Below are 21475 nucleotides of genomic sequence, written 5' to 3' on the forward strand. Positions count from 1 at the left end.
GTGGTGCATATATATACACAGTGAAATATTACTCAGCCATAAAAGAGAAAGAAATCTTGCCATTTGCGACAACACGCATGGACCTAGAGGGTATTATGCTAAATGAAATAAGTCGAACAGAGAAAGACAAATACTGTATGATTTCATTTATATAAAGAATCTAAAAGACAAAACAAAGGAACAAATATAACAAAACGGAAATAGGAAGAAAAAAAAAGAACTCTCCAAAGTCCTTTGCTAATCTAAGAGTCAAAGATATTATGTTCTTCGGCAAATAAAATATTTGCTATTTTGATAAATAGAAATAAGAGAAACATGTATAAATTTATTCATTACCAAGAGTAAGAAATCGGGAAAAAAAACAAGTTTTCAGCAATAGATGACTGGCTGAATAAATCTGCAGTACGTTCACACATCGTAAGTATACAGATGTACAAAAACTCTCTATATACTAATAGGGAGAAGTCTCAATGTGTATTATTAAATGAAAAATGTATATTATTAGATGAAAAAAGCAAAGTATAAATCAGTGTATACGTTACATTTTGTATAAGGAGAAAATAAGCATACCTATTTATTCCTGCTTGCATCTGTATTAAGAAACAATGAAAAGATAAACCAAAAAAACCAATCAAAAAAGCTTACCTGTAGTGGGGATAGGGAAATGGAGCAAATGGAGATAGCACGGAAGCACGGCTTATCAGAATAAGTTTTCATTTCATTCTATTTCAGAACCATGTAAATGTTAAATATTAAATTAATAATTTTAAAACCTGGATTTTACCTTTGCTACTTGAGGTCTTCCAAAACATGCAGCATAATGTAATGATGATGACCTTTGACCTCTATTAACATCAGCACCTCTTTCACAAAGAAATTCTACCTGTAAAATGATGGAGAATCATAAAGTTGCCTTATTAATATTGCTATGTTTGATTTAAAACATTAGCTTTTATTTATTACCTTACCATTTCCTGAGTTCCAAAAGCAGAGGCCCAGTTTAATAGAGTCTGACCCACATCATCCATAAAATTTACTTCAAAGGCTGGAAATTTGAAGGAAAAAAAATAAATCTTTTTAAAAGTCAACAAATAATAATGAACTTTTCTAAAGTGGGAACCACTTAAAGATTGTTATTAATAATCACTAAATACACAGCCAATTTTAAACATTCAGGTCAACTATAAAGTAGTAAATAATCAGCAGATGTAAATTCTTCTAAGAAAAAGTATTCTAAAATTTTTATTAAAAATAAACATAAAATAAGAAACAAAAAAACAAACATACAATAAAACTCAAGAGTATTAGATGCCTCATGCCATAACTGAGGAAAAGAAACTAAACCACATCTATAATCAAAAGAAAACAAAAGTCTGATGACACAGAAGCATTTTTTCACCAACTTATATTTGCCGATCACCTCATGAAGCAGTCTAAAAAAAATTTACTATATATAATGATAATTCACTTGTATCAGTTTCCATTAATCTTGAGAAAACAACAGCCCTAAATTCAATCTCCACTTAACCTTAGAATTGGTATGATCTCCTGGCAATAGACAGGTTTAATTTCATTTACTTATTCAACAAGCATTTACTCAGATCTTACCATGCACCAGGCTGATAAATTATATACATGAGGAGAGGAGAGGATATAGAATACGTTGGCCATTCTATTTTCTGGCACAACTGCTAAAAATTAAAAAAAAAAATTAAAAATCTAGAAACTAGAAGTTGCCTATATAATTCCTTATCTCACAGTTTTCTTTTTATATTTTAAAAAATATTTTCCAACCTCCTGTGTCAATTGCATCTATGAGTGCATCGGTATCTTTACTTCGAATACAGTCTATAAGCTGCCGATGTGAGCGCTCCCCAGAACTATCCAATCTCCGGAGTCCTGGGATTCTGCCTGTGGATCCAGCACTAGACTTTGGCAAAGCCTTTCGTCCTTCAAATAATAGCACCAAGAGAAGGTCAACCAAACGCATGGTATCAAGCACACATCTTTCATCACCCTGCAATGCACTTTCAATTGAATCTGGAAGCTCTGACCTCAGGAGATCCTAAAAAGAGAATGGGAGAAGAAAAAGTTTTAGCATATTTGCACTACACCAAAATACTTCTTCTGAAAGATTAAATAAGATTCAAAAACACTCTTACGTGCGTTACTACTGGAGAGCCTCTGCAAAGTGTTGAGAGCAGACTTACAATTGTTGACACCTGGTTACTCAATTTGGAATCTGCAGCTGTGGAAGGCGCTCCTGTGGTGCTGCGACCTGGTTTGCAAGCTGACGATGGCCCTGATACAGTACCACCAGCAGCAGCCATTCTAGACAATAGCTCCTCAGTTAATCCGTGCTTGGCTAATGGAGCCGGGTCAACACCACGACGGGTAAATCGGTCAGCTAGTGATGCAAAACATCGCAGAGCTCCATCTGAAACCTAATGATGTAAAGAATATACACATGGATAAAATTCACCTAAAAAGGACCAGTACTGTTTATTTCAATACTGAGACTATTAAGAAAGGCAATTGTAGCAAAGCATACAATCTGTCTAGGTTTGAATCCTGGCTCCACATTCTGATAACTGTATAACCTAAAGATGTTATTTAACTGTTCAAGGCGTCAGTTCCCTTATCTGTAAAATGGGAATAGTAACAGTACTTTTAATTCATTGTCTGAGCTCAAATGAAATGATATATGTAAAGAACCTAGAGGAACAGTAAAAGCTCAACAAATATTTACTATTATTATGTACAACTTTGCCAAGATAATCGATGGACAGCAACTGAAAATAATTAACATCTAAATGGTAAAAAAGCATTAAAAGTAAAGTTTTATTTTCTAAAGATGCTAATATAACAAAAGTTTACACATATAAAATTTTAAATACTGTTATTATACTTCAATGAAAACTACCCTTTTAAGCCAACAAAACTGTGCTGAGCCAACAAATTACACTGGGTATAAGTGCAGCTTTAAAAATTATATACTTCTAAAATGTTTAAATTTTAAGAATAAACACATACCACTTTTATAATTTAAAACGTATCACTGCCAAAACAAAAAGAGATTACCATAGAGATATAAGATGAGAGAAAGAGAAGATGAAATTATCTCTAGCTCATCAAGCAAAAAATTCAAATTGCACTAAGGTTGAACCTTAAACAACACAGGTTTGAACTGCATGGGCCCACTTACACGTGGATTTTTTTTCCCCACTAAATTCAACTACAGAACTACACGATCCACAGTTGGTTGAATCCACAGCTGCAGAACCCCAGATAGGGATGGCCGACTGTAAAGTTATGTGCAGATTTCCAACCGTGTGGAGGGTCGGCACCCCTAACCCCCACCCTGTTCAAGAGTCCACTGGATATTGTGGTTATAACTAGTGGACGCTATAAAATCACGTTTTGAAAACAAAGTACACAAGAGCGATGTAGTTACCTGATGATCTTCATGTTTTAATAAACTAGACAGAGATTCTACACAAATTTCTAAAGAAGAATCTTGAGGTTCCATTTTGCCACAGAGTCTTGATACCACAGCCATGGCAGAGTGCAAGGTATCTTTATGAACCAGGTGTCCACTGTCACGAATGAAGGTAAGCACACAATTCAAACCACCAGCCTCGAAGACTGCTCCTGACTCACGAGTGCATATCAGTTCTAACACCTACAACAGTAAAACAAAATTCACAAAAGAATACAGTAAGTCCAATTTTAATTTTCTAAAATGACAGAAAACATAATACACCCTCCAAATTGATTAGGAGCCACATTTTAAAAAGGGCAGGGTCTGAGAAAGTGGGGGCAGAAGCTGTGTCTGGCTGTGAAGATGGCAAGAAGCAGTCCCTGAAGCAGCCCAAGAATGTGGCCAAGGAAGATAAGGCATTCAAGCAGAAACAGAAAGAGCTGCAGAAGAAACTCAAGGAGCTAAAAGCAAAGGCCATGGGGGAGGGACCCCTGGCCACAGGTGGAATTAAGAAATCTGGCAAAAAACTGTTCCTTGTGCCTGAGGCAATGGTGATCCTTAATTCCATTCTCGTTTAAACATCTGGATTCCCTGACATAACATGCTGCTACCTACAGCTAGAATGAAGTGTTGACTTGGAGCCTGTTGTACCTTTAAGAATAAACTTGTCAGGACTTCCCTGGTGGTGTGGTGGTTAAGACTCCACACTCCCAATGCAGGGGGCCTGGGTTCGAATCCTGGTCAGGGAACTAGATCCCACATGCATGCTGCGACTAAGAGTTCGCATGCCACAACTAAGGAGCCAGTGAGCCACAACTAAGCAGCCCACCTGCTGAAACTAAGACCTGGCGCAACCAAATAAAAATAAATAAATAAATATTAAAAAACAAAAATAGAATAAACTTTTGTTAAAAAAAAGTGAAGCAAAACAGAAGAAATTAATTTTAACATATTTTATTTAGCCCAATATATCCAAGGTGTCATTATTTCAACATGTAATCAATATAAAAATTATTGGTACCTTTTATGTAATAAGTCTTCAAAATCCCATGTGTATTTTATACTTATAACACACCTTAATTTGGGGTAGCCACATCTGAAGTGTTCAGTAGTCACATATAGCTACCATATTGGACAGCATAGGTTTAGGCGGTGAAACGTGCATGGCAAGCTAAGAACTACAAGTAATTCAGCAAAAGTTTATAAAGGTCCTAGACATTAAAAAAAAATTCAATAAATGCCAGCTATTACATTATTTATCATTCTCACACTTACTCTATGAATATTAAGACATTAAAAATCACTTTTATTTTCTAAATTATATTGACGTTTAATGCATTCAGGTAGAACTAAAGAGTTAAGAGGGTCCACAGGTCTTACAGGCATACCAGAAATTTAGACTTTATTCTGTAAGCAAGAAAAATGTTTTAAGCGGGAAATAACATGATCAGATTTCCAGTTAATATCTGTGGGAAGCAGGGTACAGGGAGAGTGTAGAGGCAAATGCAAAAATTCAAGCATTAATATTCATGAAAGGATGAGGGCTTAACTAAGGCAAAAACAGCAGGGACAAACAGGAGGAAATAAACCAGAAAAGTACTTGATCATTAATTACATGTGTGGAGTGGAAAAAAGGAAATAAAAGATAAAGCACAGGTTTCTGTCTTGAGTGACTGGCTACAAGTTGATGTCACTTATCAAGAGAGGAGTTTATCTGTAATAAAAGACAATGAATTCAAACATCCAGTTGAATATGTCCAACAGGCCTTTGAATATGGAGTCTAGAACTCAAGAGAGAGGTCAGTTCTAGAGATAAAGATGTGAAGGGCATATATTTATATATGAATGGTATTGATGCTCACAGATGAGATTGTCTAGGCAAAGTTTATACAGATTTAAGAAGCTAAAAACAGGACCTTAGGAAATACTATCACTGAAGAATGAATTAAATAAGAATAATCTGCAAAGGAAACAGAGAAAGGGAGAGCAGGGTGTTAACAGACAAGAAAGACTTTGAAAATATAGGTCAGTGAATAAATGCAATGGCGTAAAACCCCAGTCTTGGAAGAAAAATGAAGTGATGTGATCAAGAGAATAAGAGGGGGAAAAGCTCTGAACAGAAAAACGAATACCTCTTCCTCTGAGGCCATAGAAAGAAATAAATCTATAAACACAGAGGCAGAAAGTCAAGATATTAACACCTACAAAAACAACTCTCAAAGCATGGGGAAGACATTTTCAGGGGTCCTTGAAGTTATAACTTTTTTAATAATAATACTATAACAGTTAATTGTCTTTTTCCTTCCTGTTCTCTCAGGAACGTAAGGCAGCATTTTCTAAAAGTTATATGAAGTGTGATATAGCAACAGGCTGAATGCAGAAGCAGATATTAGGATCTAGCTGTCTTCTATTAAACCACACATTTCAAACGAGGCTTAACGTTACTCTTCTCACTAATTTTCTCTTTGTTCAGGATATAGTGATTTTCATTAAAAATGTATGTTAACACATAATGAGTTTGTTATTTTATGATAAACGAATAAATATTTTTAAATTCTCAGTTTTAATATCTAATATGGTAAATATAAATAGAACCTTCATAAACAAAGGCTCTTTGCGGGTCCTCAATAATTTAAGACTTGTAAAGGGATCCTGAGACAAAAAGTTTGAAAATTGCTGACCTAGAGCAGCAAGAATCATAAAAAGAATGAAACAGGAATCAAAAAAGAGAATCACATAAAATCTAAATGTGTTCACCAAGTACTTCTAATAAACTACTCACCAGTACTGATACTTTTAGAGTAACATGAAGTTTATAATTAGTCCCATCAGTAATAAAACAAAACCGCTAACTCTAACAGGAATATAGCAAAACAATTAAATTCATGGGCCCTACCACCAGACTTCCTGATCTTCAAATTCCTAATCTTTGAATCTTGGCTCTCTGCCACTAACTACTTGCATTATCCCAAGCAAGTTACTTAATCTTGGTATGCTTAAATTTTTTTCACCTATAAAACAGAAGTGATGATATTAGCGGCACCTACCTCATACAGAGTTGTCATGAAGATTAAATGAGAGTTCATACATGTAAAGTGTTTAGAATAATGCCTGACACTGGTGGTCAGTTTTAGCTGTCATGGTTCCTGTTGTTACTGCATGCATACAAAATCATTTTGGATAAGAACAGAAATAACCTATCTCACAGTGTTAGTGGCTACCAGAAACCAAAGAGCACTGAGGCAACACAGAAAAGCATTATCAGTGACCTACAATTTTCCTTCAAAGATAAGATTTCTTTTCCTAAGCCATAAGGGATCTCCTTTGGTACATAAGGGCTGTGACTTCCATTGTTTTCAACCACGGAAAGAATTTTTTTTTTTGCAAAATATATTTTTTACTCTCTAAGTGATCTTCAAATGGGCCAATAAATAATTAAGACTTACCTTTACACATTGTTCAGCCAAGTCTCTGCTTGTCCTGTTGTTAAGTTCGACTACAACCAAACGATTGCAAAGTGCTTTTATAGCTCCATCTACCCCAACAATCCTTCGGGTGCATTCTGCAGATACATCCAGGTAGTATGTTATGGCACGGGCTGTCACCTCTAGCACATTGTCTGGAGCACTTTCGTCAAGAAAAATTTTGCAGAGGGCTGGTAAGAAAGTGCGAGGAGGACATCTGTAGTGAAATAAATCATATTTCAACTAGGATTACTAAATTCTTAACATCAAAAAGTCACCAAAGTAACAGATAATAAAAACTATATCATAATACATCATGCTCAATACTGCTTCTGCATATATATTAGGTAATATTTCTCATATTGCTTTTGCTTCCATAATAATAATCACAGGCTAATTTCATCATTGCTGAAAATATAAAGTTGTAAACAGTTTAAAGTAGCAGAATTAACATGAAACCATGTTCAAAAAAAATTGCTATTCAATACTCAGCTCAAACATCAACTCTGTAAAACCTTCCCTAACCTCCCCAAATAGTCAGGTGGTACTTTCCTGTTCCTAAAGCCGCATAAAAACAGTTCCCACACTGTTTAATGTATCATTTTATTTCCTTATTTACATTAAGAGTTCCTGAATGCCAGGGACATTGTTCAATTCATGTTGTATGGGAACAAATGCTGATTTGGGGTTTAACAGACCAGAATAATACATAGAACAACAGCTATGTAGCATTTCTGGTCCTGATTTGTAAAGCAAAGATAGTATCTAAACAATATCTACTTTATATGGATGTTATGAAGATTAAATGAAATTATATACATTAAAAACTTAGCTCAGTACCTTGGCACCATATTAAACTAATTAACGTTAGCTCCCCTTCCCTCCTATGAATAGCTAATACCTGCTATATAAACCTGCTTGACAGTTTTATCAAAAGAACATTTTGCATTTTTAAATCAATATTTCATCAACACTTAAATTATAAAAGACCATAATTTAATTTAGTACAGATCTCAGTTATATGCCATCAAATACTTAAACTTATCTGCACAGACTAAACTTCAAATGAGCTACAGATAACACAAAAGGCACTATAGTCATCCCTCAGTGTTCAAGGAGGAAAGATTTCAGGGCCCCCTGTGGATACCGAAATCTGTGGATGCTCAAGTTCCTTATATTAAATGGTAAAGATACAGAGGATACGTGGAGGGATACAGAGGGCTTGCTGGACTCTCAACGTTTCGGTGGAATTATTTTTCCTCCAATCTTTAGTGTGCACATATCTTTAGTAGCTTTTAAAAAATATCTGTAATGTATGAACGTCAAAGTAACTCTAACCTTTATTACCTGCTTGAATGATGTTCACTTAAGGGGTCCAGCAGCAGGAATATTATCACAGATGTTAGAAGACCTCTTGCATTCAGTGACTGACCAGTCACTGATTAAACACAGGTGGTTTTTATTAGCCAGCATCACTGGCCACCTAGGTCACATAGTCACTAGTAATTTTTCTGAGGAGAAAATGCTTTAAGATTAGGTTATGGAGACAGTCTGATAGTTCTCAGGTAAGATCAGAATACTGACTAGCATAACAGAATCTTAAAGCATTTTTGCTGTTCTCTACATTGGCATATGTAGTAAACCAAAGAGATATGATTGTAAAAGTGTTAATACTACTGAGGAACAACACACTCTTAAAAATAATGTTTTTTGCCTTAGAAAACAGTAGCTTTTGAAAAAAGAATAAAATTTTGAAGTTGACAGTCCTCACATCAAATGACAAGAATGGATCTACCATATGATTTATATTAAAAATAAGAAAATATCCATCTATCTTATACAGTACAAAAACTGGACATCAAAACAGAAAATTTAAGAGAACTGTTCAGTATAACTATCTATAATTCATGGGGAAATGTGGTATCTGCTTATTTGGGGAATAACTATGATCCCTGCTGTGTTCCCTAAAATGTGACGAATCTCCTGAACAAGTATGGCTCAGGGGCCAATTAAAAAAAAAAACAACACATAGAAAGGAGTTCTAAACATAGGTCCTCAGCTGTTAACTGTGATCAATTTTATTTCTAAGAGAAAAATAAAAATATCCTGCATACATATTTTAAAAGAGCTTATTTTATGTCAGGTATAATGAAAACCTGCTTTGTGAACTTTTTAAAGGTATGGTACAAAACATCTGTTGTAACTTTTGGCTATTAGACAGGAAAAAATTTTTGTTTTTCTAGCTCTTGAGTTACTTTTTAAACCATGAGAAGGTATTTTAGGCATATTCACTAATTTTTCAATTTAGAACCAAAGCAATTTACAAAAACCTCAACAATACAAATTAACTATAAATTGAGCAAAAGAAGTAGAGAAAAACATGTCAATAGTAATTAATGAATTCTGAAAAGTACAGAATAATTGGAAGAACTATAGTTATATTACTTGAAAGTTCATATTGCAACTAAAACAAATTACTAACAAGTGTTGTTGCTTAACATACTCTGCTGGATAACCTGTTTTAAGACAGTCACTGTGATATAAACATTTGTAAGACCTTAAAACTGTCTTTTCACTTGTTGGTTAGTAACAATTTCCTAGAATCATTTCCCAAGAAACCCTGTGTTGATAAATACTTCAACTGGGCCTTTAAATTCAACTTGAGCTTCATGGCTATTCAGGAAGCACTTGCCTATCTTCTAGGAACAAGACCCTTGCGTTCCCTGCCCAGGGCGAAGGGCAAGGAACCACAGCCACGACTTCCCCAGGTCTGTATCCATGTCAACAGAGATTAACTAAAAAACTAATTTACATAATCAAGAAAACTCATTATAAATATGTGATCACCAATATTAAATAAACACAATGCCCAACAATTCTGCTACATTTCTTCCTGTGTCTGCAACGAGTACCTGACACCTTTGCTTCAATTTTCTCTTGGCTTAGTGACTCCCTTAGTTTTCCATTCTAGCCTCAGTCCTAAACTCCCTTCTCTTCTCTAGCTCATCTCATCTATTCCCTTTGTTCATACACCATAGCTATAAATCTCATCCACATACCATGAAAACTCCCAAAATGTTATCTCTACCCCAGACCAACTAAATCACTATCACTATCTCCATTTAGAATTATCACAGGCATCGTAAAATGAGCATATTCAAAACAAATGTGCCTCCACCTCCAAACCACTGCTTTTGTAAATATCACAACCATCCAGAAACCCAGAAACCTGAGAATCATCCTCAGTTTTCCCCCCCATTTTCCTGACATTACACATCCAATCCATTAGTTAAATCCCACCTATTTTCCCTCTAAAATATATCGTAAATCTGTCCACTTCTCTCCACATCTTCTTTTACAAACGTAATCTAAGCTAACTTCAAACTCTTGTCTGAACTACTGAAATAGCCACTTAGACATCCACATAAGAGACAGGTTTAGCACTAGTGTTGAGGAAAGTATTTCTAGAGGGAGAAGGAGATCAGTCTGGAATACGGTGTAGGAGCATGAGCAACATAAAGAGGGCATCTATGCAGGGGAATGCCCCCATAATGGGCAACTGATACAGACAAGGGAAATGATCAAATTAATAAATATATTGAGGATAATGGGAGCCAGATATCTCACTGGACTGGAGTTGGAAACAGAAAAGAGAAAACGAGAATGAACCCTGTGGTGTTAGATTGGAACTGGCGGTATTGGTATGAACTCATGGTTTTCAACAGACTGACAGAAAGATAAAGACACATAAAGATGCTAATGTGTGTGCTGACCCCTCTGCCTAAAATGCTTTTCCCCCAACTCTTCCCATGGCCGGTTCTTTGTCATCCTTCTGTCAGCCTAAATGTTACCTCCTCAGCTTCAGGCTTACCTTCCCTAACTACTCAAAACAGGACTCCTGTTTTTTGTCTTAATTTACTTTGACAATTTATATTTATATTTCATTTTTTGTTGTCCACTGTAACTCTCTCCCAAAAATCTGTAAGCTCCTCAGGAACAGAGATGTATTTCACACCGCACCCAAGAGGGTTCTCTGCATATGGGAAGATACTCAAGTTTTATTTGTTGAATGAATGATAACCAAGAAAAAGTAAGAACTTTTTTGCTTATGGAAAGAAAAACCAAACAAAAAAGAATTCCATCAGCTCCCCTACTGATCTGCCTCTCCACCCCCAAGCCCAACCCCTCACTAATATGTCTCCACCCCTCCACACACATGCCTTCATCCTAGCCCAACCCCCATCAGGTCTCCTTCCCCTGCCCCACACCTTCCCACAACACAAAAAAGTGAATCCATTTTTATCTCTCATTTCCCATAGAAAGCAAAACACCAAATCTAGACTCTAGTCTAAACTGCTCTCTTGAAGCCCAGAATTACAGACCCAACTGCCTCCTTTACTCATCTGTCATACCTAGAGATGTTTCAGGAACCATCAAACACAACCTGCCAAAACTAAACAAAGTTTCCCTACCAAAAACCATACTATTTATTCTCTAACCTGCCATCCAACCAGTCACTCAAGTAAAAATCATAAAATTCTTCCAAACTCCTGTTTCTAAAATACAAAAATCAACACCTAATCTTGATGGTTCTACCTCCTAAATCTGTTTAATATCTTAATTGAATTCCAACTAGAATCTCTCACTAGACTTTCCAGATCCTCGTGGCCTTGAACAGGTCCCCTCTGCAAGAAACATTTATCCCCTTCTCCTCTTTTTCACTTGTATTCCTTTTTCAAGGAAACTTTTAAAACTAAATTTAAAAAATGTTAGGAACACTCAGGTCAGAGAGTACCTCCTCTAGGAATTCCGCCTGCCTCAGACAAACCTCACCACGCATTCTCAGTTATGTTCCTCTTGGGTGGTTTCAGAACATTCAGTGAAACCCATCTATCAGAAGCATCTGTCAAACTATATTTTCCCATTTATCTGTCTCATCCATGAAAACATGAGCTACTTGATAGCAAGGTCTGTTCCTTATCTATCTCTGTTCTCCTACAACCAAGTCCAGTACTTGTTATCTAGCGGACACTAAAATATTTGATAAATGAATACATGAAAATAATCCCAGTTTCAAAAAATTCAGTTTAATAGAGAGAAATATAATTTAAGTAAGTAAAAATAAATATAACAAGTGCTGTAATAAAAATCTGAAAGAAGTAGTTTCATTAAAAGTTTGGAGGGGGAGTTTAATATCCAAAATATATAAACAGCTCATACAACTCAACATCCAAATAAAAACCAACCTGATTGGGACTTCTCTGGTGGCACAGTGGTTAAGAATCCATCTGCTAATGCACGCGACATGGATTCGATCCTGGTCGGGGAAGATTCCACATGCCTCGGAGCAACTAAGCCCGAGTGCCACAACTACTGAGCCTGCGCTCTAGAGCCAGAGAGCCACACTAATGAAGCCTGCATGCTGCAACTACTGAAGACTGCACACCTAGAGTACATGCCCCACAGCAAGAGAAGCCCCCGCTTGCCACAATTAGAGAAAGCCCATGGGCAGCAATGAAGACCCAACGCAGCCAAAAATAATTAAATAAAAATTTTTTAAAAAACAAACAAAAATACCCAACCTGATTAAAAATATGGGCAGAAGACCTGAATAGACATTTTTCCAAAGAGAACATGTAGATGGTCAACAGGCACATGACAAGATGCTCAACATCATTAATCATCAGAGAAAGGCTAATCAACCACAATGAGATATCACCTCATACCTGTCAGAATGGCTATCATCAAAAAGAACACAAATAACAAATGTTGGTGAGGATGTGGAGAAAAGGGGACCCTTGAACATTGTTGGTAGGAATGTAAATTGGTGCAGTCACTGTGGAAAACAGTATAAAGGTTTCTCAAAAATCTAAAAATAGAACTACCATGTAACCCAGCAATTTCCACACCTGGGTATATATGCAAAACAAAAGCAAAAAAGTAATTTGAAAAGATACATGTGCCCCAATGTTCACAGCAGCATTATTTACAACTGCCAAGATATGGAAGCAACTGAAGTGTCCATCAACAGAAGAAAGGATAAAGAACATGTAATACACACACACACACACAATGGAATACTACTCACCATAAGAAAAGAATGAAATTTTGCCATTTGCAATAACATAGATGGACTTGCAGGGTATTATGTTAAGTGAAATAAGTCAGAGAAACACAAATACTGTATTATACCACTTATACGTGGAATCTAAAAAATAAAACAAACTAGTAAATCTAACAAAAAAGAAAGAGACTCACAGATATAGAGAACAAATTAGTAGTTACCAGTTGGGAGAAGGAAGGGGGAAGGGGCAAGATAGGGATAGGGGATTAAGAGGTACAAACTATGACGTGTAACATAAATAAGCTACAAGGCTATACTGTACAGCACAGGGAATATAGCCAATATTTTATAGTAACTATAAATTGAGTATAACTTTTAAAATTGTGAATCCCTATGTTGTACGTTTATAAATTATGTAATATTGCACATCAACTATACTTCAATTTTTAAAAAAAAGGTCTGAGAGGGAAAGCTCGGCTCAGGGGATTTGGCGAAAGGAAGACCTCACAAAAGAAGGAAGAAGTTTGAGTTAAATCAAGGTATTCTCTGCCTTGAAGAGTTATTGCAAGAACTTGGGATAAAGTATATAAAATATAGTGTTTAGCACATAAAAGATGCTCCATAAACCATAGGGTAGAAGTTTGCCAAGCAGACAAGCTCCTGTCTTCTAAGTAAGGAGAATAGTATATGCAAAGGATGGAGGATTGAAGAATTATATACTGTGGCAGATTGTATTTTCCAACGATATCCACATTATTTCCCATCCCACATATCCATAAATTCTTTTTTACAAGGTGACTTTGATACTCTTTCTACTGAGAGGGTCTATGTTCCCAGGCAGGTTTATGATTACAGTGAAAGTTATTACTTTGTAACTTCTAACATTAAGTCAATTCTACTGGATTCTCTTAGGACTCTTGCTCTTAGAACACAACCACCATGCTGTAAGGAAGCCCAATTAGCCATGTCGCAAGGCCAGTAGATGTTCTAACAAATCCAACTAAAAGCCAGTATTCAAGTGCATGTGAGAGAACAAGTCATCAGATGATTCCAGTGCCTGGTCATCAAGCTTTTGTTACTTACAAGTAGGATCACACTACAAATACCATCCTATAATTTGCTCGTTTCTTTAATCAATATGTTGTGACCACCTTCCCACATTAATATGAATAGGTCTAGTTCAATCTTTCTAATGTCTACATAATAGCCAATATAATGAGTAGCCATACACTGTTAACCATTTAGATGGTTTCCAGTTCTTTTACTACTTGAAGCAGTCCTGCAGTGAACAATATTGGAAGTATATCTTTGCACATCTGTATCAGTATTTATGAAGGAAAGATTTTGAGTATTTCTTTTATTTATTTATTTTAATTTAATTTAATTTTTTTGGCTGCATTGGGTCTTCATTGCTGTGTGCAGGCTTTCTCTAGTTGCGGCGAGCGGGGGCTACTCTTCATTGTGGTGCGCGGGCTTCTCATTGTGGTGGCTTCTCTTTGTTGCAGAGCATGGGCTCTAGGTGTGCGGGCTTCAGTAGTTGTGGCACGCGGGCTCAATAGTTGTGGCTCGCAGGCTCTAGAGCACAAGCTCAGTAGTTGTGGTGCACAGGATTAGTTGCTCTGCAGCATGCAGGATCTTCCCAGACCAGGGCTTGAACCCATGTCCCCTGCATTGGCAGGCGGATTCTTAACCACTGCGCCACCAGGGAAGTCTCTTCAGAAGTATTTCTGTGAGTACATGTTTTGGTCTGAGAGATATTATCAAACTGACTTCTAAAGAGGCTATACCACTGTATACTCCCATCAGAAGCATTTTAGAGTACCTATTGGCCCACTCCTAGGCCACTAAAAATGATATTACCTTTACATTTGTGCTAAATTGATAAATACTTTTTTAAAAGTTTATTTCATAAAATTTGGCTGGCTGTGACAGAATTTAATAAACTTTAAAAATGAAACACAGAATATTCAAACCTCCACCAAGAAAACAAAAATAATCTAAAGATGTATACATATACATATACACAGACAAATACTTCAGGATATACAAACTCTAATTAGAACAGCAAAAGTCATAAATACACCCCCCCACCAAAATTCAACACTCACGTTTTATTTCTGTATTTCCAATACAGATTTTATTTCTGTATGAACATGTACTTAAGGCAGATACAAAATAAATAAATAAATAAAACTACCAAACTGGGTATATATTAACATTATTTTAAAATTTCCATTCCGGGGGACTTTCCTGGTGGAACAGTGGTTGAGAGTCTGCCTGCCAATGCAGGAGACATGGGTTTGAGCCCTGGTCCAGGAAGATCCCACACGCTGCGGAGCAGATAAGCCCGTGCATCACAACTACTGAGCCTGCGCTCAGAGCCCTCAAGCCACAACTACTGAAGCCCGCGCGCCTAGAGCCTGTGCTCTGCAACAAGAGAAGCCACTGCAATGAGAAGCCCGCACACCAAAACGAAGAGCAGCCCCCGCTCGACACAACTAAAGAAAGCCCACATGCAGCAATGAAGACCCAATGCAGCCAAAAATAAATAAATACATACATAAATAAATTTATAAAAAAAAATCAAAATTCACTAACCTACTCATTCATTCCTCCAAGGAATAAAAACTTGTAACATTATCTTCAGTTAGATTCTCCTGCAATCAACTGTAAAGTTCAAAACAATCAAAAACCACAAGGTCCACTACCAATAGCAGTTCCACTTTGAAATTACTCATGAGAAGGTAATTATATATGAACATATTTTGTCAGACTTCTATAAACAATTAAACATTATTAATTCAAACAGATAAGAAAACTTTGGTTTCCTCTTACATGTAATTTTGAAGTCAGCAGTTCAAAAAAACATACCATCAGGCAAAAATGCATGTACAAAGATGCTCATTGTTGCATAACCTATATATCTAATAACAACGGTATAATTAAGCATATGACACATCCGTATGGCAGATTATGCAGGTTTTTTAAAGCTGTTTACTAAGAACTAATGATACAAATACATAAAGAAAAGGGGGACCTCCCTGGTGGTGCAGTAGTTAAGAATCGCTTGCCAATGCTGGGGACACAGGTTTGAGCCCTGGTCCAGGAAGATTCCACATGCCGTGGAGCAACTAAGCCTATGTGACACAACTACTGAGCTCGCGTGACACAACTACTGAAGTCCACACGCCTAGAGCCCGTGCTCTGCAACAAGAGAAGCCACTGCAATGAGAAGCCTGTGCACCACAGCGAAGAGTAGTCCCGCTTGCCACAACTAGAGAAAGCCCGCACACAGCAACGAAGACCCAACACAGCCGAAAATTAATTAATTAATTAATTAATTAATTAAAGAAAAAGGGAAAAATATATCCATTATGCTGTTTATCATATAAAATATGCAAAGAAACTAGAGCAAAACATTAAAATGGCTTATTTCTAGATGGTGCAATTATAATTTTCATTCTCTAGATTTCTGACTTTTCTAAATTTCTGAAACAAACCTATTTCATAACTCCCCAAAATAAACTTAAAATCTGTTAACCGAAGTAAGCTAGACAACAGCAGATGGACTGGGGAAGGAAGTCAAAACGTAATGACCCATGATGGAAGTGAGTTTCAAGGGCTTTTTTCCTTTCCTCCTTTCTTTTCCAGATTTGATCCCTGGACAGGCCAGCTCCCGAAACCATGTAGCAGGGGGTTACAAAAGAACTCTGAGAGGACCAAGAAAAGGGGCCTCTGTGAGCCAGAGGGTATGAAGAGAAATTCCTGGGGTATCTTCCTCCCAGTCTGGCCTCAAGGCCAGACCCAGGTGAAAGCCCCAAACAAAACTCTGAGTGATACATGCACAGTACAGTAGAGGTGTCACAAGCATCTAAGGCCCTGGGAGAACTGGGAACTAAGAAAAGGAGCCCCTACAGCCAAAAAAGCATGAAAGGAATCATGCTATTTCTTTTCTGTCTTTTCTCTTACTACTTTCACACTGAGGGCAGTCCCAGTCCCAGAAAGTACATGACAGCACAAGGGGGTTGAAGGATGGGTGGGGAGTGGGGGAAATGTGGTTAAAACTTCAAGAGATCCCCAGTTTTCTAGCTAGAACACTAGTAAAAAGGGTTCCTGGTAGCTGAAAGATGTGGGGGAAATCTCAGAGAAAAAGGAGCTAGAAAAATGATCCCTGACACAAGTTCTGAGCTCACCTCTGAATTGTATATATGGAAGACAAAGATAAAAAACAATAGCAAACACTTTGACAACTGCACTATGACATAATCCACCACCCAAGTCCCAGACTAAACTCTGAGTGACACACGCACAAAGTAGACCCAAAAACCATAACAAAGTCTTTGAAACCACTGGCATTGGAACCACCACCCACAGAGAGCAAGACAGAGCTTGCAGTCTAAATTTAACCAGGTTGACTGCATGCAAAAGAAAACAACAAAATCAACATTCTCCAGAGGATTTTTATAAAACCCAGAGTCTCACAATATAATATTCCAAATGTCTAGGATAAAATCCAAAACAACCTGAAACACACACAAAAAAAATCAATACAATATGATCTATCCAATTCAAGAAAGAAGACAGTCAACACATATAAGCCTGAGACAACCTAGTTGTTAAAATTATCAGAGAGGACTCTAAATCAGCTATTATAACTATACTCCATTAACATTCCTGAATGTGAACATTCTTGAAATGATTGGAAACAGAAGTCTTCAACAGAAAAATACAAAGTATGAAAGGAATCAAATGAAAATTTTAGAAATGAAAAAACAGTTTGTGGGGAAAAGAATACTTCACTGGATGGGCTCAAGGGCAGAATGAAGATGACAGATAAAGAGTCTGTGAATCTGAAAACAGATCGACAAAAAGTATCCAGTCTGAAGAACACAGGGAAAAAAACTGGGGGGAAAAAGGGGAACAGAGTCATGGGGATCTGAGGGAGCATATCAAAAAGTAACATTTGTGCCACTGGAGTCCCAGAATGAGAAAAAAATTGGTACAGAATACAGATTTGAAGAAACTTTCTGTATTTGGTGAAAGACATACAGATTCAAGAAGCTCATCAAACCTGAAATAAGATGAATTCAAAGACAACCATGTACAGACAAATCATAATCAAACTGCAAAAAATCAAAGGTAGAGAAAAAAAGATCTTGAAAGCAGAAAGAAGAAAAACAACACAAAGAAACAAAGATTAGAATGAATCCAGATTTCTCATCAGAAACCATAAAAGCCAGAAGATAGTGGAACAACATCTTTAAAATGCTGAAAAGAACTGGCACCACACAATTCTATATCCAGCAAAAATATCTTCACAGCATGAAAGTAAAATAAAGACATTCTCAGATGAAGGAAAACTAAGAGAACTCACCACCAAAAGACTTCTCCTAAAAGAAATGCTAAAGAAAGTTCTTCAAGATGAAAGGAAATGACACCAGAGATACATGGAACTTCAGGAATGAAGGAAGAACAACAGAAATGATAAATATCTGGGTAAATATAATAGATTATTTTTCCCCTATTAAACTGCTGAAAGCAAAAATTACAACATTGTATCTTGAGGTTTTCAACATATGTAGACAATACATATGACAACTATAACACAGGGATAAAGGAATCTACATAGTTGTAAGGCTTCATCATTTCACTTTAAATGGTTAAACGTTAACTCTGAGTTAACTGCAATCCCTAGAGCAACAACTAAAAAATACAAAGAGACAGAGTCAAAAAAAACTATAGGTAAATTAAAATAGAATGCTACAAAAATATTCAAGTAATTCAAAAGGCAGGAAAGAAAAAACAAAGACACAAAAAAAGAAACAGAACAACAAAAAAGCCAAATAAAATGTTAGACATATGTAAACATACCAAAAACTACATTAAATGTAAGTGGTCTAAACTCACCAATTAGAAACAAAGATTGTCAGGCTGGATTAAAAAACACAAGCCAACTGCATACTGTCTACAAGAAACTCACGCTACAGACTGGTTAAAACAAAAAAGTGGAAAAAGATATAGCAAACAAACACTATCAAAAGAAAAGCTGGGGTAGCTATATTTATGTCAAAGTACACTTCAGAACAAGGAAAATTATCAGAGATAAATAGGGACATTACATAACGACAGAAGGGTCACTTTACCAAGAAAACTTAACAATCTTAAAGACATCTAACAGGGCTTCAAAATACATGAAGCAAAAATGGAGAGAACTGAAGCTAAATAGATAAATCTATAACTATACTTGGAGACTTCAACACGCCTCTCTCAGTAACCTATAAAACAGACGGAAAATCAACAAGGATATAGACTGAACAACACTGTCAATCAACTTGACCTAATTTGACACTTGTAGAACATTCTACTCAACAACAGAAGAATATATATTCTTCTCATGTGCATATGGTCCATTTACCAAAAACAGACCATACTGTGGGCCATAAAACAAACCTTAATAAATCTAAAATAACTGAAATAATATTAAGTGTGTCCTCTGACCACAATAACAACACAAAATTATCTGGGAAATCCCCAAATATTTGAAAATTAAACAACATACTTCTATATAACCCAAGGGTAAAAAAGAAAGTTTCAAAGAAAATTTTAAAATATTCTGAACCAAGTGAAAATGAATATACAACATCAATGAAAACATAAAAGAAAAATTTATAGTATTAAATTCTTATATTAGAAAGGGTCTCAAATCTCAGCTTCTACCTAAGGAACTAGAAAAAAAGAGCCAATTAAACCCCAAATCAACCCAGAAGGAAATAATAAAGAGCAGAAATCAATGAAACTTAAAACAGAAAAATAGAAAAAAGGAATGAAACCAAAAGCCGATTCTTTGAAAAAATTAATAAAATTGATAAATCTCTAGCCAGATTGACCAAAATATAAAAATTACCAATATCAGGATGAAAAAGAGAATTATCATTTACAGACAGTTCTGGGTGTACTCTGATGCTTTTGTAAAAATGTTCCTATAAAAGGGTTTCATCTTCAAGGAATTCATGGAAAAGACTCTGACAAGTACAGGTTTCTGGTAACTGACTATACTGCTGAACTGAATGAATAAGCATTTTCAGAACTCTAATGGAAAACTGATGAATTCATAAAAGTGCTAACAAAAGATCAAGATGAAAAAAAATTAATTACATGGGACTGAGTGAACTGATGAGGATGATTATAATTTTTGTGACTTTTGTGTGTGTGTGTGTGTGTGTGTGGAAAAGAAAAAGAGAATTATCACTGTAGACCATATAAACATTCAAAGGATAAAAAAGCATACTACAAACAACACTATGCCCATAAATTTTAATTTATATTAAATAGACCAATTCCTTGAAAGACATACTACAATTCACTCAAGAAAAATTAAGTAACCTGAGCAGTCCTCTATTACAGAAATTGAATTTAGTAAAAACCTTCAAACACAGACTTCCCTGGTAGCACAGTGGTTAAGAATCCACCTGCCAATGCAGGGGGCACAGGTTCGATCCCTGGTCCTGGAAGATCCCACATGCTGCGGAGCAACTAAGCCCATGTGCCACAACTAATGAGCCTGCGCTCTAGAGCCTGCGAGCCACAACTACTGAGCCCGCATGCCACAACTACTGAAGCCCACACGCCTAGAGCCCATGCTCTGCAACAGAAGCACCACAACGAGAAGCCCGTGTACCGCCACGAACAATGGCCCCCACTTGCTGCAACTAGAGAAAGCCCACACGTGGCAATGAAGACCCAATGCAGCCAAAAATAAATAAATTTTTAAAATAAATAATTAATTTTTAAAAAACCCTTCAAACATATCAATTTATTCTCTTATGGATTGTGCTTTTGGTGTTTATTTAAGAATATTTGCTTAACCTAGGGTCACAAAGGATTTCTCTTATGTTTTCTTCTAGAGGTTTTATAGTTTTAGGTTTTATGTTTAGATCTATGATTCCTTTTGAACTTATTTTTGTATATGGTGTGCGGTATAGGTAAAGGTTAATTTTTTTCTTTTTTGCATATAGATACCCAGTTGTTCCAGCAGCATAAAAAATTATCCTTTTTCCACTGAACTGTCTTTGCACCTTTGTTGAAATAAGTTGTCTACGTATGTGTGAGTCTATTTCTGAACTCTCTATTCTATTTCATTGATCCATTTACCTTTATACCAATACTACACTGTTTTGATTACTGCAGCTGCATAATAAGAACTGAAACATAGTAGTATTAGTCCTCCAACCTTATACTTTATGTTTTGGCTAGCTAGGTCCTTTGCATTTTCAAATGAATTTTGAAATCAGTTCATCAGTTTCTACATCTTGTCAGATTTATCTGTTAAGAACTGCAGAAGAGGGGCTTCCCTGGTGGCGCAGTGGTTGAGAATCCGCCTGCCGATGCAGGGGACACGGGTTCGTGCCCCGGTCCGGGAAGAACCCACATGCCGCGGAGTGGCTGGGCCTGTGGGCCACGGCCGCT

At 36.3% G+C, this 21475-nt stretch overlaps 2 protein-coding genes across 7 annotated transcripts in view; one reads left to right on the forward strand and one right to left on the reverse strand.

Annotated features, from left to right (window-relative positions):
* HECTD1 (HECT domain E3 ubiquitin protein ligase 1) overlaps positions 1 to 21475 on the reverse strand; it is a 94077-nt gene that overhangs the window by 63581 nt on the left and 9021 nt on the right. For all 6 annotated transcript variants that reach the window (XM_028495670.2, XM_024134161.3, XM_024134158.3 and 3 more), the window contains exons 3-8: positions 6928 to 7162; positions 3455 to 3682; positions 2163 to 2444; positions 1795 to 2065; positions 969 to 1045; positions 785 to 883 (exon numbers count right to left, since the gene is read on the reverse strand). In XM_028495670.2, coding sequence (XP_028351471.1) covers positions 785 to 883; positions 969 to 1045; positions 1795 to 2065; positions 2163 to 2444; positions 3455 to 3682; positions 6928 to 7162 — 1192 coding nt within the window. The remainder of the gene's footprint in view (positions 1 to 784; positions 884 to 968; positions 1046 to 1794; positions 2066 to 2162; positions 2445 to 3454; positions 3683 to 6927; positions 7163 to 21475) is intronic.
* Positions 3802 to 4059, forward strand: LOC112063478 (translation machinery-associated protein 7-like; the record flags this gene model as incomplete). Its single annotated transcript, XM_055088811.1, has 1 exon — positions 3802 to 4059. A coding segment is annotated over one exon (258 nt), but the record flags the coding sequence as incomplete, so codon positions are not given.

This window comes from Physeter macrocephalus, chromosome 11, assembly GCF_002837175.3.
Source record: "Physeter macrocephalus isolate SW-GA chromosome 11, ASM283717v5, whole genome shotgun sequence".
Lineage (NCBI taxonomy): Eukaryota > Metazoa > Chordata > Mammalia > Artiodactyla > Physeteridae > Physeter > Physeter macrocephalus.